This window comes from Oncorhynchus masou, chromosome 28 (assembly GCF_036934945.1).
Source record: "Oncorhynchus masou masou isolate Uvic2021 chromosome 28, UVic_Omas_1.1, whole genome shotgun sequence".
Taxonomy (NCBI): domain Eukaryota; kingdom Metazoa; phylum Chordata; class Actinopteri; order Salmoniformes; family Salmonidae; genus Oncorhynchus; species Oncorhynchus masou.
The window spans coordinates 48474052-48496559 of record NC_088239.1 but is presented as its reverse complement, the minus strand read 5'-3'; the positions used below and the strand labels follow the sequence as shown (position 1 = coordinate 48496559).

The following is a 22508-nucleotide window of genomic DNA, read 5'->3' as shown; positions in this document are numbered from 1 at the left end:
CTCCGGGGTAGCAAGAGAGACGTGTGTATGACACTACCAGAGAGACAGGAGAGACAGGATAAGAGAAAGTAGAGAGAGAGCATGCGACACTCACATGTTGGCTGTGAGCGAAAACACTGATAGCGGTGACTATTTGTAGGTGTACCTGTAGGTTACATGTTCCTGACTACAAAACTTTGACACAAAATTTGCATTCCTCTTTGGGTCGGCAGAACAAAGTGTGGGTGAGTTATTATTTTGCCTCAGCCTGAACATTGGTAGAATAACAAGTTTGTAACCTATGTGTGCCATTTCATGCATGTCATGCGTTTTAAGACAGGTAAACGTAGAGCCTCTAGAGGAGGGTCTAAAAATGATTTTGACCTAAAATTGCTATTACTATTTGAGTACCGTTAGTGCAGTTATTAATACATGAGGGGTGGGTGTTGACTTTGGTACAGGAAGAAGAAGCAGGAATCAAAGCCCATCAGACAGTTGTAATGAGGTTATGATGGGACACAATGATAAGATTTAATCTTCTGTTTACTGCTACCGTTAAGGGTTATCATCCCACCGGGCACAACGTCTGTTGCATGTTGGTGCAACCTAAGTTCATTGAAATGGCGTGTAAACAACATTGATTCACTCAGTGTGTGCCCATTGGGACAGTTATCTACTGCATAGTTTAGGGCTTCTGAAGACATGATAAGACATGATGAGCTCTATGCTGAAAAGTCTGGATCACTCATTCATCTCAATCTAGAGATGTTCAGACTGTCCACAGTGGGAAATGTAGGAATTTCTTTCTTTCTACTGATTAGAGGCATGCTTTCTATCATTAGAGGCATGCTTTGATGCTTGATATTTCCGGTTAGATCGCATTTAAGATATATTGGAATTTTAGATGGTTTGTCAATACATTGTCTGCGTTTGTCTTTGAATTAAGGGGCAATCTGAGATGGGTTGCCTAAGACACCTGTATATGTTCACTGCGGTCCTTGAGTAAGTGTTGCCACAGTTATCACCATTCAGGTAAGACCCAGATGCAGACAACGTCGAAGTAACAACAGGTCAAGGGCAGGCAAAGGTCGGTAATCTAGATTGGTGGTGGAATGGTACAGGATGACAGGCAAGCTCAGGCTCAGGGCAGGCAAAATGGTCAACACCGGGAAAACTAGGAAACAGGCCAAATAGAGAGACAGGAGCAGAGGGAAAACCACTGGTAGGCTTGACGAAACAAAACGAGCTGGCAACAGACAAACAGAGAACACAGGTATAAATACACAGGGGATAATGGGGAAGATGGGCGACACCTGGAGGGGGGTGGACACAATCACAAAGACAGGTGAAACAGATCAGGGTGTGACAACGATGCTGAATGTCTCTGTGTAACATTGAACTTGATGTGGGAGCACATTAACAGCAAGCAGGAAGTTTCTTTACGATAGCCTAACTAATCTCTCACAGATCCTGACATGCTTATTGCTTTTCAATGTTTTCATTTTCACTAAATCACTTCTTGACTGAACCTCTGTTACAGTTTCAATGATACAATAAACTATGCATCAAAGTTTAACGAGAGAACTATGAGTAATGCAACACCCCTTGAATGCAAATGCTAGTTGGGAAGGTGTTTAATCATTATTTCCTTCGGGGAGAACACACTATCTAATGATCAATGAGTGTCATGATGAGTGAAGATTCTCTGTCTGATTCATTTCAGGAGCACAGCTAAGCACCCCACCCCCACCCCCACAACCCACCCCATTCAGAGGCCATGGAGGAAGCCAAGGTCACTGAAGTTCCCCACCTGGAGCGGAGGGTCCGGCAGCGGAAAGAGCCCATGACCGTTCTGAAGACCAAGCTGAGCCGTAGCCTGTCCTGCTCTGTGCCCAGGGTCAAGAACCTCTTGACTGGGTTCTTCCCTGTGGTGCTCTGGCTTCCCAAGTACAAGCTGAAAGAGTATATCTGGGGTGATCTCATATCAGGCCTCATCATAGGCATCATTCTGGTGCCCCAGGCCATCGCCTACTGCCTGCTGGCCGGAGTGGACCCTATCTATGGCCTCTACACCTCCTTTTTCGCCAACATAATCTACTTCTTCATGGGGACCTCCAGGCACGTGTCTGTGGGCATCTTCAGTCTTATGAGCCTCATGGTGGGCCAGGTTGTGGACAGAGAGGTGTATAAGGCAGGGTTCAAGCTGGATGACACCAAAGCAGCCACCGTAGATGGATTCTTAAACGTAACAGAAGACTCAGACAGCTCAGCCGTCAACCTGACAATAGGGGCCTTCGGCATGGAGTGTGGGAAAGAATGTTATGCCATCAGCATTGCAGCAGCCTTGACGTTTTTGGCTGGGATTTACCAGGTACAGTTTCAACTACTCTGATTGATTCAGCACTCTCATAACTGCTTTCAACATGTAGTGGAACAGATTTCAACATGTAGTGGAACAGATGTAAATCAGTTAGACTTGATTACTCATGTCCTAAACATCATAAATTACCTCACATCAAAGATGACTGTGCTGAATATTGACCTTTAGATTTGATTAGCTATCTGATAAACATGGTTACCTCCTTTCAGGTATTGATGGCTGTGTTCAGACTGGGCTTTGTCTCCGTCTACCTCTCGGCTCCCATGCTGGACGGCTTCGCCACAGGTGCATCGTTCACCATCCTCACCGTCCAAGCCAAGTACCTACTGGGGCTCCAGATCCCTCGCCACCAGGGCTACGGCACTGTGGTGGTCATCTGGATCAATATCTTCAGTAACATCCAGAACACCAACTACTGTGACCTCATCACCAGCGTCATCTGCATCTCTGTCCTGGTATTGGGGAAGGAGCTCCAAGATCGCTACAAGGATCGTCTGAAGATCCCTCTGCCCACAGAGCTGGTAGTGGTGGTAGGCGCTACACTGGTGTCCCACTTTGTAGACTTCCACGGACGGTACAACTCCAGTGTCTCTGGTGCTATCCCCACAGGCTTCATCCCCCCTAAGGTGCCCAGTTTTGGTCTGATGCCCCGGGTGGCCTTGGATGCCATCCCACTGGCTGTGATCAGCTTTGCCTTCACGGTTTCCCTCTCTGAGATGTTTGCCAAGAAGAACGGCTACACTGTCCGGCCCAACCAGGAGATGTTGGCCATTGGTTTCTGTAACATTATCCCTTCCTTCTTCCACTGTTTCACCACCAGTGCTGCCCTGGCTAAAACTATGGTGAAAGACTCCACGGGCTGCCAGACTCAGGTCTCCAGCATTGTAAGTGCCTTTGTCGTTCTCCTGGTCCTGCTCTTCTTCGCCCCCTTCTTTTATTCCCTCCAGAAGTGCGTCCTGGCCTGTATCATCATCGTCAGCCTGAGGGGAGCTCTCCGTAAGTTCAGAGACGTGCCCAGTAAGTGGCGCGTCAGTAAGATGGACGCTGTCGTCTGGATGGTGACTATGAGTACCTCAGCACTGATCAGTGTGGAGATGGGGCTGGTGGTTGGGGTGGTTTTCTCTATCCTCTGTATCATCGTCCAGACCCAGAAGCCCAAGGTTTCTCTGCTAGGACAGGTCCATGACACTGTCTACTACGAGGATTTGGAGGAGTATGAAAACCTCATGTCCCTCCCTAAACTGAAGATCTTCCGCTTCCAGGCCCCGCTCTACTATGCAAACAAGGACTTCTTCCTGAAGTCGCTGTACAAGGCCGTGGGCGTGGAACCCTTCCTGGAGATGACCAGGAGGATGGAAGCAGAGAAACGCTCTGAAAGAATGGCAGCGAAGGAAGTCGGGAGAGACGACAAGACTAATGGAGAGGTGAATGTAGGGCTGGTATCCAGAGAACTTGACTTCCACACTATCATCTTAGACTGCTCTGCCATGCCCTTCGTAGACTCCACAGGGATGCAAACCTTCAAAGGGATCATTAAAGACTATAAGGAGGTGGGTGTCACAGTGCTGCTAGCAAGCTGTAATACAACGGTCATAGATTCTCTCAGACAAGGCTCTTTCTTTGGGAGGGCTGACAAAGACATGGAACGCTTGTCATTCTATACTGTACATACTGCAGTTCAATTTGCCAATGACAGGGCAACATCTGCATTTATTGGTGACACATTGGTGTAGACCAGAGCCGTATATTTCCAAATAAATGGATATGTAAATAAATGGCTCTGGTCAGGGATGGACTGGCCTTCTGGCAATTCTGGAAAATGCCAGATAGGCTGGACAATTTTTCTGTTGGGTGGCTTGGTCAAAATTGACACACACACAAACATTTTTTTTATATCAAAATAAAAACTATTAAAAAGGTGACATCGCCGGCGGTCCATGGGCCTGGTAGCCCTTCACACTCACAGCGCCTGTCATCCCCTGTACGGGTTGAAAATGGCAGATTTGGTCACTCATAAGCATCTAAATCTGAATGCAGTGGCTGTACAGTAATGTACTATATATGATGTCAGAACAAGCTCTTTACTTTACAGCTCACTTTACAGCCCTGTGTGCGATTCAACTGACAGTCATTCTAAACATGACTACCACGCACAATAAAAAAAATGCCCCCAATTGCTCCTGCTAATTGGGCTAGTAGTTAAGCAACATTTTTTGTGGTCTGAGTGAGGGGATGCTGTAAATTGAGAGGAGTCAATGTGTTCTGACAGATGACACTTGGAGGATTATAATGAACACTGATTTGATGTCATACAAGCAAACCACACACCCATAAGTCCAAATGTGCACTTCACATTTCCATATTTGAAAACTGATGTAATTTGCCTTATCAACAATCATGATAGCTATATTTGATGTACAGTTACACGAATGACAAGCGTTATACCATGGGTTGTCCTGAACAGAATGTTTGTCATATTGTGAAGAAGATTTGCTGCGGAACACACACTTGCAGGACTCCATTCTATGCGCACCAAAATTACAATATGTTTGTCTGAAGTGCCTTGTGAAAGCCTAACACTGTAAGATCCTATTTTATAACTAGTCATGTTGGCAATAGAATAAGCTTTCAAATGATGTCCACCTGACCCAGATTGTGATTTATAATGGAACGTTTTGTACGTAATTGTGTGATGGTGGGGACGCAGGGCTGTGTTTCAAACAAAAGACAGTAAGTGTGCTTGCTTCAGTTCCTCAACGGCAAAGCTAGGAGATCTAAAAAAAAAACACCTTTAAGTTGAAGCCTCTTTCCTTGTGTCATAGAAGTGCATTGAAATGACTTAGGTACTGTGCACAGTTTGGAGAGGTGTGTGTCCACTTGAAGACACCAGTTAGACCTCTCACTCAAGCCCTTGTAATAACGTTTCCACCTAGCCAAAAATTGCAGTGAATATTCTTATCTTATGAGTGTATTCGTTATCAACAAATGCAGCGAAAAGTACAGTAAATGTTAAACACAGATAAAATCAACAGCGTAATGTTTGGATTTGTTTGGTCTTGTGTCAGGTGAACTGTTGTGTTCTCACCTTTGGTCTGATCATTTCTTTCAAGTTATACCATGGTCATGCATATACTTTTTATATTGCTTCAGTTAGAAACTATCCATATAGGTGTAAAGGGTTAAAGATGTACCAAGCAGAAATCGCTCCGGCATTTCCTGGTTGCTAAAATTCTAATACTGTAGTTCACCTAATTTCAGTTTGTGACTAAATAAGGAAGTCTAGTGTAGAGAATCATTGTACAATCTGTGAAACATATTTTCCATAAGCAAAAATATTGTATTTTCAGCTGTTTGAAGCTGGTGTATAAAACCGAAAGTAAAAGACACAAAAACTAAATTTAAGACTGGGAAGCATAGAAATGGCGCTCATAGAACAGATCTACTGCTTCTTAGACTTGCTTTCAAGAAGAATGACAAATCTATAACTCACATTTCTATCAAATTTGCCTTTGGTTGTTCTGTGGGCAAGGGCCGCCCGGTTTTCTGATCGGCTGAGCTGAGGTCACGCAAACTCACCTTCAAGGTCAAACGTGGCATCAGCAAAGAGACCTTGCCCAACTCTGTCATAAGTTATACAGCCAAGATCATGGATTGTAAAAAACAGAAAGGTGTTTATAAACGTAGCAAGAGCAAGTTGTACATTGTCACCTCACTCAAAATATCCTATTTTTTGGGCGGCTAAACCTATGATTTGGTCAAACAGTAAAGTGTATTATCCTCATGATTCCTGTAAAAAAAAAAAATCCGTTATTTTACCAGGTAAGTTGACTGAGAACAAGTTCTCATTTGCAGCAACGACCTGGGGAATAGTTACAGGGGATGAAAACTGGGGATTATTAGGTGACCGTGATGGTTTGAGGGCCAGATTGGGAATTTAGCCAGGACCCCAGGGTTAACACCCCTACTCTTACAAAAAGTACCATGGGATCTTTAATGACCTCAGAGAGTCAGGACACCCATTTAACAGACAGCACCCTACACAGGGCAGTGTCCCCAATCACTGCCCTGGGGCATTGGGATATTTTTTGACCAGAAGAAAGAGTGCCTCCTACTGGCCCTCCAACACCACATCCAGCAGCATCTGGTCTCCCATCCAAGAACTGACCAGGATTGACCCTGCTTAGCTTCAGAAGCAAGCCAGCAGTGGTATGCAAGGTGGTATGCTGCTGGCAATAAAAGTGTCTGCCATGTGCCTGTGCCCACTCCGTGATGAGCACTCTCTTCTCCCCCATGCGCTCGAGAGAAGAAAAAAACAGCTTCGGAAGCTATGTGCCGTTCGCCCTCTTCTTCCTGTCGAAGGGAGGAAGGTCTCAGGTTTCTGTAGGTATACTTTGATTTTAAACAACCAACGTGCGCGTTCATGAGAGACTTTCGATGGTGGGGTCAACCATTCGGACGCTACAGACAGAAGTTGGCACATCGGTGGCACTGACTTCAGATGGTTTTCGGGGATGTCTCCTGGTCGGACAAACACCGCTGTAACTCTGCCACCTCCCACCACAGATGCAGAAGACCAACACAGGTGGATTGAGACGCAGCTCATGCAAAAAAAACATCATCTCAAACAGAAAGATTTTCTTTATCAAGCTAATGGTGGTGGTGGTGGGGGGGGGGGGGGGGTTGATGTTTCAGATGAACTTTTAAAGTTTGGAATCTTATCAAATTATTCTTAAAATCGTATTTTACATTACTTTGTAGAGTTGTTGGTGGTTTAATGTTTTAATATACTGTGCAACTTAGTTATCAATAGAAACAATGCTTTTGTATAAAGTACAAGTAAATTCATGGTTTAATAAACTCCTACAATACTAGCTATGTGTAATTTAAATGTCTAATGATTTTGAGACTATGAAGTTATATTGAATGCTAGTCCTTTTCAGTTGCCCATTCACTTGACAGCGGGTGTGTCAATGATTAACTGGCAAAATAACAGAATGCAGCATTGGAACAATTCCTCTGTGCTCAGCCATTACAGGCTTATTACCGTTTAGTCATTTCACAATTTGCTGTGTCAGTTTGATAGAAATAATCATTTACTTTGGGCATTGGCATGAATTATGCTGACTTTTCATATTGCAGGTTCAAACATCACTCCAGAGCACTACAAACATTGAGTACAATGTGAGCTTTCCTGACTCTTCATTCAACATGATTGAATGTATAGACTTATGTGTATCCATCTAATCAGCAACATCTACCAACAAATAACATTGATATGGCGTGTGGCGTAATTCTATAAAAGTATTTTGACTTGGTATAGTACTGAAGTGAAAATGCAATGTAGCCTACTGTCCACTTGATGGCGGCAGAGAGCCTCCTGACAAAAGTGAGAAAATGGGAGTGCCATTGGTGAGTGAATAGCCTATTACAGCGCTTCTTGAACAAGGACGTCTTTTTTGAATTTTTTTTGCACAAGCAGCTGAAAGAGCACTGTTTCCGCACCGCTGTAGTGACGAATTACACTAGCCAGCCATCTACGTCTTTTTGTATAAATAATTGATATTCCACAACAGCTACCTATTTTTCCTTTATTGTTTTCGTTGGAAACTATGTCAAGTCGGAGGAGGTAAGTTCAAGTTGACTTGGCTTGCTAAAGTATGTTAACCTTAGTACAGACGGTAGCACCAGTTGTACGAAATCTTTGGTAGTACCAGTTAGCTTGTTAAGTTAACCGGTACTGTCTCTTAGCTAGTTAGCTGCATCAATGTTTGGTTGATTACCATTAGAAGTTGCTTCCGCAATAGAAATAGCTAATGACATTGCAGCATTGCCGAGATAGGGGGAAATGTTCAAACCGTTGGTAGCTAGCTAACAGAGGACTAACGCTAATCTTTGATACCCTTACAAACTAGCCAGCTGTGTGTTGGCGCTGGTCCAGGGTGTTATTTTTACATTCGCCCCTAGATGGATTTCCACCTTAATATTGACAGGCTTTAACATACTTCTGCTACTCGCCAAAATAAAGATGTTGCTAGAGTAACGGTTGCTGACGAACCTTTCTTTGCCTGAACCGCGAAAATAGTTGTGTGGTCCATCCGTTGTAGTGCAGATCTAACGCATGCGCTTGGACCAGAGCTAGTCTGGCAGTAAACAAAGTGTTCAAAATATCTAGTTATATGTTTGCTAGCTACTTAGCCAGCTTAAGTTACCAAATTTGATTGTCTTGTCACTCATCTCTGCAGTGAAGCCCTGGCTTTCTCGCTAGTGACGGGTATAAACCATGCCATGGCCAGGCTGGTAGACATCTGGGACAGCATGGGCATCATGGAGGAGCAGAGGGTGGAGCGAATGGAGACAGTGAAGAAACACATTGAGGTGAGGCTTTAGAAAACAGTATATTCAGATGAACTGCATGTTACTGAATCCTCGTCAAGTAGTCAATTAACCAGCTCTGACACTTTTCCAAAGGGCCTTTTGAATGACATGATCACAGAGGAGGAAGCCTTGAGGCACCGCATCCGGGCCAATATCATCACTTTTCAAAAACAGCTGGATACCTTGTACCTGGAAATGTCAATGGATCCATACAAAGTAAGTGGTATTTTAAGGCTTTCTATAATCAACCTCAACATTGTTTGCTGATTCCTTTCCTTGACTCCATTCCTTCCTTTGTACATACCTCCTGTCTCCGTCTTGCCCACCTGTCAGATGGAGGAGGGCCTGACAGTCCTCCAGATTGAGAAGAACCTGCGTCTGCGTGTGGAGGTTCTGACCAAGGAGAAGGGGGAGCGTTTGAAGGAGCTACACAGACTGCAGCAGCAGGATAAGGAACTGTGTGTGGAGCTGTGCGTCACCCCTTATTACATCCCCACTGGCAGCATGCCATCTCGCACGCAGCTACAGGAACTCCGGGAGCACATCCAGACCCTCAGTGAGGAAAAGGTACTGTAATGGCTGCAGGCCAGGTTGAAGATTTGCGTTTAGTATGAATGTCATTTTGAACTTCGTATTGTCTTTAAAAAGCAACATTATTATTCAAACTGTACATTTGTCATAACTGCCCATTGCTGGTATTTTGGAGGAAAAAAAATCTAAACTCTTATCACTCAATCCTGTAGAAGAGTCGTGCAAAGGTGTTCTCAGGTCTGCGTGAGGACATCAGGAAGCTGATGGAGGAGATGGGTCATGAACCAGAGACTAGCCTGGAGAAAGAGTCTGTGGGCCACGATGAGGATATATTCCTGCTCACCCATGAAAATATCAAAGCCCTCAAACTGCTGCTCTCCCAGGTACTGAAAATAATCTAGCCGCGCTACTAATGATTACCTAGATATTATATTGTAGTCTTTTATTGTATCTGATGTGACTTCTAGGTCTGGGCCAATAGTATTTGTATCATTTTGTGTAGATGGAGGTCAAGAAGGAATCACTGACAAATACTCTAGCTGAGCTGAAAGAACGATCCATGTGCCTGTGGAATCGTCTGGATGTGCTGGAGCAAAACTGCAGTGTGTTCCAAGAGAGTGTGCAGGGTACCCTCTCTGACCAAATCACACAGGTTGGAACTCTCTACTCCTTCATACCTCTCCTTCACCACTGTGTTGGACAAAGCTTCACATGCATACCACACACCACTGTTCAAAACAGTAAACCTTACACTATGACTATAATGTTGCCCCGGACTTAGCTAACAAGGAAACGGTACAGAGATGGTGCTAGTACCCCACAGTGTTTGAGACAGTTAAGCGACAGAAAAATGTGTTTCTTATAGTACCTCCTCATATCACTGTTTCTGAGCGTTGTTTTCCTTTTTCTTCATACTGAACATGACCATGTTGTCCGGTCCAGTGGCAGGGGGAGGTGGACCGTCTGACAGACCTGCAGAAGACCAGGCTGGGGGATGTGATTGAAAAGGTCAGACAGGAACTAGTGACCTTCTGGGACAAGTGCAACCTGGGCCGTGAGCAGAGGGAACCCTTCAATGCCCACTTCTGTGACCGTGAGTAGAACAACACTATGAAATCTCACTCTCACAGACAAAATACACATGCATCTGATCGAACCCATTTGTTTTTCCCTAGATAACTTCACAGAGGAGTTGTTGGCGCTGCATGATGCTGCGCTATTGAAGGTGAAGAATTATTACGACCAGGTAAAGCCCTTACTGGAGGCCCTGCAGAGATGGGAGAAGTACTGGGCCCTCTTCCAGGATTTTGAGGTACTGCTGGTATTTGCGGTCAGGCTATGTTTGAATGAAATTGCAACGTTTTGTAAAATTGTGCATGTCATCTAGGACTGTCCATAACAACAAAAAATCGACCAATCGATTGGTTTAAATTTCAAACAGTGTATTTTTCCCTATATAGAAATCAGCTAGCCTATATGTAGGCTAATGAGCTTGTCTTATGTTTTAAGCACAGTGATTAAATAATTAAGACACAAATGACTCAAGAAGGAACCAGAGATAGCCTACCCTCTTCCTCTCCTTGTTGCTGGCTTTCTGCAGTTAAGCTCATGAAGTTGCTGGTAATAGCCTGTAGACACAAAATAGCCTACATAAAGCTAACAAATAAAATGTTGAAGCCTGCAGGTAGAAAATATCTTGACTAAAAATAAATATCCTGTAAATCACATTGGCTATGCATGGTTTGTCTGCAAGGAACATTGTATCAACTTGGCCTGAAGCTCGCGCTAGCAAACTTGCAATATTGTATACAAATATTCTGGGCCCTTAGTTTCCCGCAAATTAGCTCCAGACCGACAAGGCTGTAGATACACAGTTGTAGACAGTTTGTGCAAGGGATGAGAAGTAATCAGATAGGCCTATTTTACAAGGTTTTCACCGGATCACAGCACAAGTGGTTATCGAAAGAGCTGGAAAGATTTTTCAAATAGGCTACGTTGAGGAACTATTGTTTTTCTCAATGGATGTAAAAACAAACTTTATTTACTTGCTGTTTGAGTTGAAGGAAGTTCTTACTGACTTTATTGTCCCCATGGGGAAATGTTGTTGCAGTGTCATTTACACTTTTTAATGTGCTTTTAAATACAAAACAAAATTGACAATACAACTTTCATAAGTTACATACCAATACATAAACATTTTTTAAAAAGACTAGCCTGCCGGCCTTACTGAATCTGTAGGAACATTAGCCCGAGCTATTTAGGAGGGATATCGCACCTGGCACAAATGATTGTCTCGTTCTGTTTTTCCTGCTGAGGGGTGCCCTTTACCTGCGCCCAGAGGGGAGTACGTCAAAGTCCGGGTACATGGGGTGGCTTGGGTCTAAAATGATTTTATGAGCCTTGCGGAGGGCCCTGACCTTAAAGATCTCATCTAGGCCTGTCTGTTTGACTCCAAGTACCTTGCTTGCTGTGGTGATAATCCTTCTCAGCATATTTCTCTGGCTGACAGTGGCACTGCCAAACCAATAAACAATAAGTTCCACAGTGGTGTTGAGGTAAGACAATCAGAAATACTATCAGATCCCCAAATGGGCACGTTTATAGGCCTACATTTGCAAGCAGGCCAGGCAGCCTAATCCAGTGTGCGTTCTCAGTTAACGTTGATAGGAGAGCTACAAATAAAAGACAATTCATGAATTGACAACTCGGAAATGGTATGAAATAAACCAAAACTTGTTCCTCATAAGCGTAGCCTAGGTTGTGTGGTCTTTAAACAACGTGTCCACTCCGGACAATGAGAACGGTAATAATAATATATTGAATGCATTAACAGAAATTAAACCAATGTTGTAGATTAGAACGGTAAATGTACTACTGGTAATACTACCGCAATGGATTAGTCCACTGAGACCGGCATGAGTCAGGCGGTGTCTCGTGAGTCAGGCGGTGTCTCGTGAGTCAGGCGGTGTCTCGCGTACCATACGTATTTTTTATTTTATTTTTTACAAAAATGTGTACACTACCGTTTAAAAGTTTGGGTTCACCTTGAAATGTTCTTGTTTTTGAAAGAAAATGTAAAAAAAGTCCATTAAAATAATACCGAATTGATCCGAAATACAGTGTAGACATTGTTATTGATGTAAATGACTATTGTAGTTGGAAATGGCATTTTTTTAAATATTTTTTTTAATGGAATATCTACGTAGATGTACGGAGGCCCATTATCAGCAATCATCACTCCTGTGTTCCAATGGCACATTGTTAGCTAATTGAAGTTTATCATTTTAAAAGGCTAATTGATCATTAGAAAACCATTTAGCATTTGTTAAACTGTTGTGCTGATTTAGACTAGTTGAGTATCTAGAGCATCAGTATTTGTGGGTTCGATTACAGGCTCAAAATAGCCAGAAACAAAGTGCCTTCTGAAACTTGTCAGTCTGTTCTTGTTCTGAGAAATGAAGGCTATTCCATGTGAGAAATTGCCAAGAAACTGAAGATCCTGTACAGCGCTGTGTACTACTCCTTTCACAGCACAGCGCAAACTGGCCCTAACCAGAATAGAAAGAGGAGTGGGAGGCCCCGGTGCACAACTGAGCAATAAGGGAAGTATGTTAGTGTCTAGTTTGAGAAACAGACGCCTCAAGTCCTCACTGGCAGCTTCATTAAATAGTACCCACAAAACACCAGTCTCAACGTCAACAGTGAAGAGGTGACTCCGGGATGCTGGCCTTCTAGGCAGAGTTGCAAAGAAAAGCCATATCTCAGACTGGCCAATAAGAAGGTTAAGATGGACAAAAGAACAGACACAGGACAGAGGAATATTGGGGGTAAAAAGTGTTATGGACTGATTAATCTAAGTTTTAGGTGTTCGGCTCACAAAGAAGAACATTGTGGAGGCAATGTGATGTCTGGGTGTGCTTTGGTGGTGGTAAAGTGGGAGATTTGTACAAGGTTGAAGGGATCTTGAAGAAGAAAGGCTGTGACTCCAGTTTGCAATGCCATGCCATACACGATGGACAGCACTTAATTGGAGCCAATTTCCTCCTACAACAGGACAATGACTCAAAGCACAGCTCCAAACTTTACAATAACTATTTAGGTAAGCAGCAGTCAGCTGGTATTCTGTCTATAATGGAGTGGCCAGCGTTGTCACCGGATCTCAACCCTATTCAGTTGTTGTGGAAGCAGCTTGACCTTATGGTACATAAGAAGTGCCCATCAAGCCAAGCCAATCCAATTTGTGTAGGAGGTGCTTCAGGATGCATGGGGTGAAATCTCTTCAGATTACCTCAACAAATTGACATCTAGAATGCCAAATGTCTGCAAGGCTGTAATTGCTGCAAATGGAGGGTTCTTTGATGAAAGTAAAGTTTGAAGGAGACAATTATTATTTAAATTAAAAATGATTTATAGCCTTGTCAATGTCTGGACGATATTTCTTATTCATTTTGCAACTCATCACATATGTTTTCATGGAAAACAAGGACATTTCTAAGTGACCCCAAACTTTTGAACGTTTGTATTTTTTACACACTGTGCATTCAGAAAGTATTCAGTCCCCTTCTCCTTTTTCACATTTGTTTTACATTGCAGCCTTATTCTAAAATTGATTAAATAATTATTTTTCCTCATCAATCTACACACAATACCCCAAAATGACAAAGCGAAAGCAGGTTGTTAGAATTTTGGGCAAATTTATTACAAATGTTTAAAAAGATGCCTTATTTACATAAGTATTCAGATGCTTTGTTATGACACTCGACAAACACTTGTCTATATTAGGTCCCACAGTTGACAGGGAAAAAACAAGCCATGAGGTCGAAGGAATTGTCCGTAGGGCTCTGGGACAGGATTGTGTGGAGGTACAGATCTGGGGAAGGTGGAAAAACTTTGCTGCAACATTGAAGGTCCCAAAGAACACAGTGGCCTCCGTCATTCTTAAATGGAAGACGTTTGGAACCACCAAGACTCTTCCCAGAGCTGGCTGCCCGGCCAAACTGCGCAATCGTGAAAGGACCTTGGTCAGGGAGGTGACCAAGAAGCCGATTGTCACTCTGGTGGAGTGCAGCAGCTCTATCATTCATGCCTTTATGGTAGAGTGGCCAGACAGAAGCCACTCCTCAGTAAAAGGCATATGGCAGCCTGCTTGAAGTTTGCCAAAAGGCACCTAAAGGACTCTAACCCTGAGAAATGAGATTCTCTGGTCTGATGAAATCAAGATTGAACTCTTTGGCCTGAATGCCAAGAGTCACATTTGTAGGAAACCTGGCACCATCCCTACGGTGAAGCATGGTGGTGGCAGCATCATGCTGTAGGGATGTTTTTCAGCGGCAGGGACTGGGAGACTAGTCAGGATTGAGGAAAATATTAACCAAGCAAAGGGCAGAGACATCCTTGACTAAAAGCCTACTATAGAGTGCTCAGTCTGAGGTAAAGGTTCACCTTCTAACAGGACAACGACCCTAAGCACACAACCAAGACAATGCAGGTGTGGCTTCGGGACAAGTCTCTGAATGTTCTTGAGTGGCCCAGCCAGAGCTCTGACTTGAACCCGATCGAACATCTCAGGAGACCTGAAAATACTGCTGCAACGCTCCCAATCCAACCTGATAGAGTTGGAGAGGATCTGCAGAGGAGAAACTCCCCAAATACAGGTGTCCCAAGCTTGTAGCGTCATAAAGAAGACTTAAGGCTGTAATTGCTGCCAAAGGTGCTTCAACAAAGTAGTGAGGGAATACTTATGTCAATTTAATATTTCAGTTTTGCATTTTTAATAAATTTGCAAACATTTCTAAAAAACAACAAAAAACAACATTTTTTGCTTTGATATCGTGTGTAGATTGAAGAGAAATGATTTAATCAATTTTAGATTAAGGCTGTAACGTAAGAAACTGAAGAAAAAGGGGTCTGAATACTTTTCCGAATATACTGGATATTTTATTTTTGTTTCCATCAAATTCTAAACAGATTACATTAGCGCTGACCCCATGTAGTTGACTGGTTGATGGTCAACCAATAGCCTATCAACCAGTTGACTAAATGGGGTCAGCACTAATGTGATCTGTTTTAGATTTGCTGCAAACTAAAATAAATTTCCACTCTAGATACTAGACAACAATCTGCTCATTTTCTGACACATGTTCAGTGTGTTGCTAATTTTGGTATTCTATATAATTTGACAAGAAAATGTATAATCTATACTGAAACTTCTCTTTGCAGAAAAAGGCCAATGATCCAAACCGTTTCTCCAACAGAGGAGGAGCCCTTCTTAAAGAGGCCAAAGAGAAGGTCAAAGTTCAAAAGATGCTGCCAAAGGTAAGACTTAATTTGATTTAAGTCATATCCTTCTATACATTTGTATGGCGGTTGGCTTCACAGTCTGAAGGAATGTTATATACCATTCATTAATCTCTGACAATTATTTTCACGTGCTTAGTCTCCCAGTCCCTGCCTCTGAAAAACATTATATAGGTATGCACGTCAACTTTGACATTGGTTTCTCACATCAGCGTTAAACTAGACATCAGTTGATTCCGATGTTGGCATTTTTAGCTAATATCGTCCGAATCCGATATGTTCACCGATATATCGTACATCCCTAATTATGGGATATTGTGTGTAGATTTTGCGATGGGGGAAAAAACTATTTAATCCATTTTAGAATACAGCTGTAATGTAAAAACAATAAGGAAAAGGTCAAGGGGTCTGCATACTTTCCAAATCCACTGTAAATGGCAGTAAGGTGCGTGTGTGTGTGTGTAAAGGCTTTTTACAAAGGAAAAGTGACATTGTTTCTCCCTGTTATGTGATGTGACCAGTTGGAGGAAGAACTGAAGAAGGGGGTTGAAGCCTGGGAGAAGGACCAGGGTTCTGCCTTCCTGGTTCAGGGCCGGAGAGTCATGACCTACATCTCCAGCCAATGGGAGGAGTACAAGCAGCAGAGGGACAGGGAGAAAAGTGAACGTGCCGCAGTAAGTCCAGCCCCTCCTAATTCTCACCCATAGATTACCACAGTATGAGTCATAATCCCCATAAACCCTAGCAGTCAAACAGGGAATTGGTTCCAATTGTTTTCCCACCATGCATTTTTCCCATAGGGATTTTAGAAACACTTAAATGAGGGGCTGTGTTTCGTCTAGGCTTACTCTGGCATAACGTTTTGATACCTGTGTAAATCTCTTACAAGGTGACTGTTTTTCATCACAAACTATTGTAAAGCCATATCTCTCTGTTCCCATGTGCAAAAGGCCGATTCTAAAACTTACTGTGCTGAACGTAGATTAAAATACTTGTACAGAGTAGCGTGGTCAACATGTGTAAATGGCAATGCTGAGAAATGTGGATTTGACCATTCTGGGGCACTGCTCGTTTGTTACTGACTGGTCTGTGACTGAGGCTTTGTTTGTCTCTGTGTTTAAGTTGCAGACATCAAAGAAGGGGGAGATGACGACTCCATTCAAAACTCCCACTAAGAGGGCCCATGGAGGGATAAACGGCCCTACCCCCAACAAGATCAGAAAGGTACTAGGGCTGGGAATTGCCAGGGTCCGAATAAGCTATGAAGGAAAAATATGAAGTTTTGGTACAGGGACGGCTGACTAGCGCAAACATAATATTTTGATTTTTTTTTTGTCAAAAAATAATCTCCAGATATGTAGCTGTAGAAGGTACAGTAACTAGCACTTACAGTGGTCCTTATGAGACGAGTTCACTGGCCTCTGAAACCAACCTGAGCACTTTATTATTGTGGTAACACTTATTTTGATTTAATTGCGTAATGTAAGAATCTCATTAAGTACCTTACGTAGGTGGAAAATGTAAGAAATGTGTCACTAGTCTTACATGGCCTTGACCCACATAGCCCTTCTTTCAGAAGACTCCTAGCCAGGTTACCAGGGTGCGGTCAGCCAACACCTTCATAAGTGTGCCCAGCAGCAAGCCTCCTCTCTCCCAGGTTCAGATGCAGGTACACACCCAGCACTCACTCCAAACTGTGGACCATTGTTGGTTCTTGTGCTTGGTGAACAGCTTCCATTTATATAGCGCGATGACTATTAAGAGTACCACTAGGTGATTGCTGTTATAGAGTTTTTCCCTGTTCGAGCCGTAAACCACTTTCCAAAGTCTACTTAGCTTGTGAAAGACACAGTATTGCCTGCAAAATCCAAACTCGTCTTTAGAATCTAATCTCTTTCCCAAGTTAATAATTCTATTAAAGAGATGTAGAAATATAATACTTCAGGTGGATTCGATAGGTAAGCAGAGAAGGAAGTTGACTGATGTGCCGTGTTTGTTTGTGTCCACTCATTGGCTGTGCAGAAAATTAGGCCCCTGGAGAGCAGCAGCAGTCAGAGAACACCCCTGCTGGAATGCAACAGTACAGAGAGGAAACAACCAGTTGACATCAGCTACCTTGACTTCACTGTGAGACCAGCCTTTTAAATTATACTCTGACTTTAAGACCAGCTGTTAATTATTATTTATTTTTGCAAATATTTGAATAGGATTTTTCTCTCGGCTCTATAGTCAACCAATTAAATAAACATGACAATTTACAAAACAAAAGCAATTCATACATTCTCATAGCTCATCATATATTGTTAGTTGCGCATTTTAAACTACTCTGACTTCACTGTAAGACTAACCCTTTAAACTAAACTCTACAACCGTCTTGTCTTCAGAAACATTTTGCTCTCAAAATCACATTTCTTGCAATTCTACACATTTTGTCATGGGGTGGAGAGAAAATATTAGTTTTAACGCAAATTTCCTGCAATTTATATATTGTTAAACCAGCCTTTTAAACTATATTCGGACTTCACTGTGAGACCATCCTTAAGACTGTGTCACTGTGTACTTCAATAATCTGGACACATGAATTTACAGTGCATTCGGAAAGTATTCAGACCCCTTGACTTTTTTTCCACATTTTGATACGTTACAGCCTTATTTTAAACTGTGGTGAATGTAATTGATTTGGAAAAACACACCGGTCTGTATAAGGTCCCACAGTTGACAGTGCATGTCAGAGCAAACACCATGCCATGAGGTCAAAGGAATTATCCGTAAAGCTCAGAGACCAGATTGAAGTGCAGATCTAGGGAAGGGTACCAAAACATTTCTGCAGCATTGAAGGTCGCCAAGAACACAGTGGCCACCATCATTCTTCAATGGAAGAAGTTTGGAACCACCAAGACTCCTCCTAGAGCTGTCAGCCTGGCAAAACTGAGAAATCAGGGGAGAAGGGCCTTGATCAGGGAGGTGACAAAGAAACTGACGGTCACTCTTACAGAGCTCCAGAGTTCCTCTAGAGAACCTTCCAGAAGGACAACCATCTATGCAGCACTCCACCAATCAGGCCTTTATGATAGTGTGGCCAGATGGAAGCCACTCCTCAGTAGAAGACACATCACAGTCCACTTGAAGTTTCCAAAAGCCACCTAAAGACTGTTAATGAGAAACAAGATTCTCTGGTCTAATGAAACCAAGATTGAACTCTTTGGCCTGAATGCCAAGCTTCATGTCTGGAGGAAACCTGGCACCATCCCTACGGTGAAGCATAATGGTGGAAGCATCATGCGGTGGGCATGTTTTTCAGTGGCAGTGACTGGGAGACTAGTCAGGATCGAGGGAAAAATGAACAGAGCAAAGTGCAGAGAGATCCTTGATGAAAACCTGCTACAGAGTGCTCAAGACCTCAGACTGGGGAGAAGGTTCACCTTCCAACGGGACAACGACCGTAAGAACACAGCCAAGACAACGCAGGAGTGGCATTGGGACAAGTCTCGAAGTCTAGGCTGGGCCAGTAACCGAGAAGTTGCTGTTTCGAATCCCCGAGCTGACGAGCTGAAATTTGTCGACGTGCCCTTGAGCAAGGCACTCAATCTTAATTGCTCTTGTAAGTCGCTCTGGATCAGAGCGTCTGCTAAATGTAAAGTCTCTGAATGTCCTTGAGTGGCCCAGCCAGAGCCCGGACTTGAACCCAATCAACCATCTCTGGAGAGACCTGAATAAAAGCTGTGCAGATACGCTCCCCATCCAACCTGGCAGAGCTTGAGAGGATCTGCAGAGAAGAATGGGAGAAACTGACCAAATACAGGTGTGCCAAGCTTGTAGCGTCATACCCAAGAAGACTCGAGGCTGTAATTGCTGCAACAAAGTACTGAGTAAAGGGTCTGAATACTTATGTAAATGTGATATTTCTGTATTTTTGTTGTAGATTTGCAAAAATATTGAAACCTGTGTTTGTCATTATGGGGTATTGTGTGTAGATTGATGCGTTGGAAGAAAGCCCTTTTTTTAAATAGATTTTAGAATAAGGCTGTAACGTAACAAAATGTGGAAAATGTTTTCCGACTCCACTGTAAGTTAAATGTTGACCTAAGTTTTTCCTCACTTTCTACTCCAACAGTGCTTTTTTTGTGGGGGGGGGTTATGGTATCAGTTACTGAAATATGTCTTTCATTCCCTCCAGAGTGCGTTGTCCAAAAAGTCAAGTGATGCAGTTTTCAATTCCACAGCAAAGGACCCCGCGTTTTAAGAGGTGCGTGCACAGTTCACTCCTCAGAGGTTGTGTTCTGTCCACTTGGCACTCTTCTCCTGGCTACACGGCCAGTGTTTTAATAAAATTGGTTAGATTTCAAAGTAACAGCAACACCAATTAGCTCAAATTATTTACATCAAAGACTTGCCGTGGCTACACGTGTCCTGATGCAACAAATTTGAGCTAATTGCTGTTGCTGTTACTTTGAAATCTAACCAATTTTATTTATGTATAGTAATACTACCACCTGCATGGAAGTGGATAGGTCAAAAGGGACTCTTAGTGTAATTTGCAACGTATTGTAATAGTAAAGGTGTGGATGAAACTGTCATAAAGCCATGTTTTCCAGTGATTAATATTCTGCTGTCCAGGGCAGGTATTTCACGAGTTTGATACTTTTTTAAAGGTAGAGCCCCTTAGATGTTTGACATGCAGTACTTTAATATTAATTTTAAATGTTTTACTTTATAATAAATGACCAGGTAACACCAGAGGAAGCATCCTGTTTTGATACAGACCTTCCAGCAGATCTACATGCTACTCTTTTTTAAAAAACATTTTTATAAATATTTCTGTTTGTAAATATTGCTTTCTTGTAATGCTACTTCTCATTTGTTTCTTCTGCACACACACTGTCTTGGCAATGTGTTTTGTCCTTGTCAACATGTGAATTTTACTATTTCTTGTATACCTATTAATAAATATGTCACCTGTCTTTTAGTTACAGTAGTGCATGCATTTTTTTTATACTGGTCCCGCACTGGATTTGAACTCCACAACCTTGGCATTGCAAGCACCATGCTCTATCAACCGAGCTACATGGCAATGTTTGAACGTTTATCTACACATGAAATGATGGCATGGGAGAGTTTGGCTTTATTCATGATAGGGAATGTTGGTTTAGAGCCAAAGTCCTAAGATTGATTCAGACCCTGTAAACTTGAATGGTTATAGAGAATGAATGATATTCCTCTTCTGCTCCATCAATCCTGGATTGTTTCATTGACCTTGAGCCAAAACACTCCTTTACCGTTGACCGACGAGTGGGATTGTAGAAACCATGTAATTGCCATGGATAATCAAGTTAGTCTTTTATGAACATGGAGAAGAGGATTTTTGGCTGTATAATTGCCTCACTCAAACAATGGCATGATGGTCAAGAACGTTTAAATGCTTTCAAGGCAACACAGTATTACACAATTAAAGCTGTTTGCTATTCAACTGTCTCCATTGAAGCCCGTCACGTTGTCTAGGCTGCATGATTACAAATCTAAGGCGAGATTAAACTGACTGCAACGAGTTTGAATAATACCTGGATCCAGTGGGAAAAAATTTGTTTAGACATTCAGAAGCACGTTTTTAGTTGCCAAATTACATGATAGTTACATTTGGTACATCCCAACTATGCAAAACATATATATACATACATACATACATGAAATATTTGTCAAAAGATAATGTAATGCTAAGTTGATTGACATATTTAAACATAATTGTCCTTAACACACAGGTCACTAGCAGGAATGGGAGAGGCCCCAGTCCACAAAACTGCATGGCCAACTGGTTACATGTACAATAGCTTTTAACTTCATAGGGACTCTTAGAACATCAATCACAAACAATCATGGCACAATGCTGAGTCATTCCACATGCACACTAGCTTTTGATCTCTTCCTATATCTTCATTGTCTGAGTCTTCACTTGGGGGGGGGGGGGGGGCTCGACTGGACAGTGCTTTTTTTGCATCAAATTCCATAAACCTTGATCTGCTAATTCAATAATCAGACTGCAGTCCTCTCAAGTCCTTCAGCTCAGAATCTCAATGTCGTGACCATACGTCCCCATTAATACCTACTGTATTTCACTTGCTCGACTTGTGTGAGACAAGCAGGTTAACACCATTATTTCTCTGGGCTATAGTCCACCAATGGAGTCTTGAGATCCTACCTCATTGGATAAAATCTTTCTGCTGTTCACTGTGGCTTCGGTTGGGAAGGAAGGATAATCTAGAAGGAGGAAATTAAAATACTGTTAGTTACCGTTTATAAGCTGATGAGGGTCAAAGTGAAATTCTAACGATATCCTGTGGAAAGGTGAATCGGGCAAAACACGACTAATGTAGGTGTAGGGAATTTGTATACAATTGCTGTTTCTCATGAGTTATAATACTGTTCTGTTGTATAGAAAAGTGCACTGTAGTTGGCTTCTAGCAGGCAGGGCAGATACCAGATAGTGTTATGCAACCAGGTATACTAACAAAAGAATAATTGACATATTTCATGCCTCAAGACATGGATTCTTAATTACCAAACAAAAATACCCCTCTTAGCCAGTGAGAAAACACGTCATATTTGGAATATTGGATAGATCATGTCTTAGGTGGTTTAATCACATGTAGGGTTAGCTGAGTTATGACTGAGCCCCTCAGGCAGCAATAAGGCTCATAAGAAGTGAAAAATAAGTAGGACTAGTGCTGCTAGGTTTTACTGCTGCCCTGCCTGAGTTCCAGGGAGTCTACTGAAGCCAGTCTCAGGAGGCCAAATGTCGGATGTCCTCATTATCAGACCACCAAAGCCCTCGATGAGAAACCTGAGGGGGAACAAAACAAACAGCAATGTTCCTCCACCTCCAAATGCACTCTGTTCTCTCAGGAGACCCTTTACTGTCCAAGTAGAGCTCTGTAAGTACTTATCATACACA

At 42.6% G+C, this 22508-nt stretch overlaps 2 protein-coding genes across 5 annotated transcripts; both read left to right on the top strand.

The window, feature by feature from the left end:
- LOC135517764 (sulfate transporter-like) lies at positions 1-6142 on the top strand. 2 transcript variants are annotated; one of them, XM_064942352.1, is made up of 3 exons: positions 1-220; positions 1703-2350; positions 2569-6142. In XM_064942352.1, the coding sequence occupies exons 2-3, from the start codon at positions 1757-1759 to the stop codon at positions 4090-4092; spliced, it is 2118 nt and encodes a 705-aa protein (XP_064798424.1). In that variant the 5' UTR covers positions 1-220; positions 1703-1756; the 3' UTR covers positions 4093-6142. The 2 variants fall into 2 exon arrangements, with proteins under 2 accessions (XP_064798424.1, XP_064798423.1); XM_064942351.1 differs by having other exon boundaries at positions 1-224.
- Positions 6143-7836: 1694 nt separating this feature from the next.
- LOC135517762 (protein regulator of cytokinesis 1-like) lies at positions 7837-20528 on the top strand. Of its 3 annotated transcripts, none has more exons than XM_064942349.1 (14): positions 7837-7985; positions 8602-8734; positions 8828-8950; positions 9068-9301; positions 9478-9648; positions 9768-9917; positions 10208-10358; positions 10441-10577; positions 15485-15580; positions 16084-16236; positions 16685-16786; positions 17142-17231; positions 17585-17689; positions 19740-20528. In XM_064942349.1, the coding sequence occupies exons 1-14, from the start codon at positions 7969-7971 to the stop codon at positions 19803-19805; spliced, it is 1728 nt and encodes a 575-aa protein (XP_064798421.1). In that variant the 5' UTR covers positions 7837-7968; the 3' UTR covers positions 19806-20528. The 3 variants fall into 3 exon arrangements, with proteins under 3 accessions (XP_064798421.1, XP_064798420.1, XP_064798422.1); XM_064942348.1 differs by having other exon boundaries at positions 17139-17231; XM_064942350.1 differs by lacking the exon at positions 17142-17231.
- The last annotated feature ends 1980 nt before the right edge of the window (positions 20529-22508 follow it).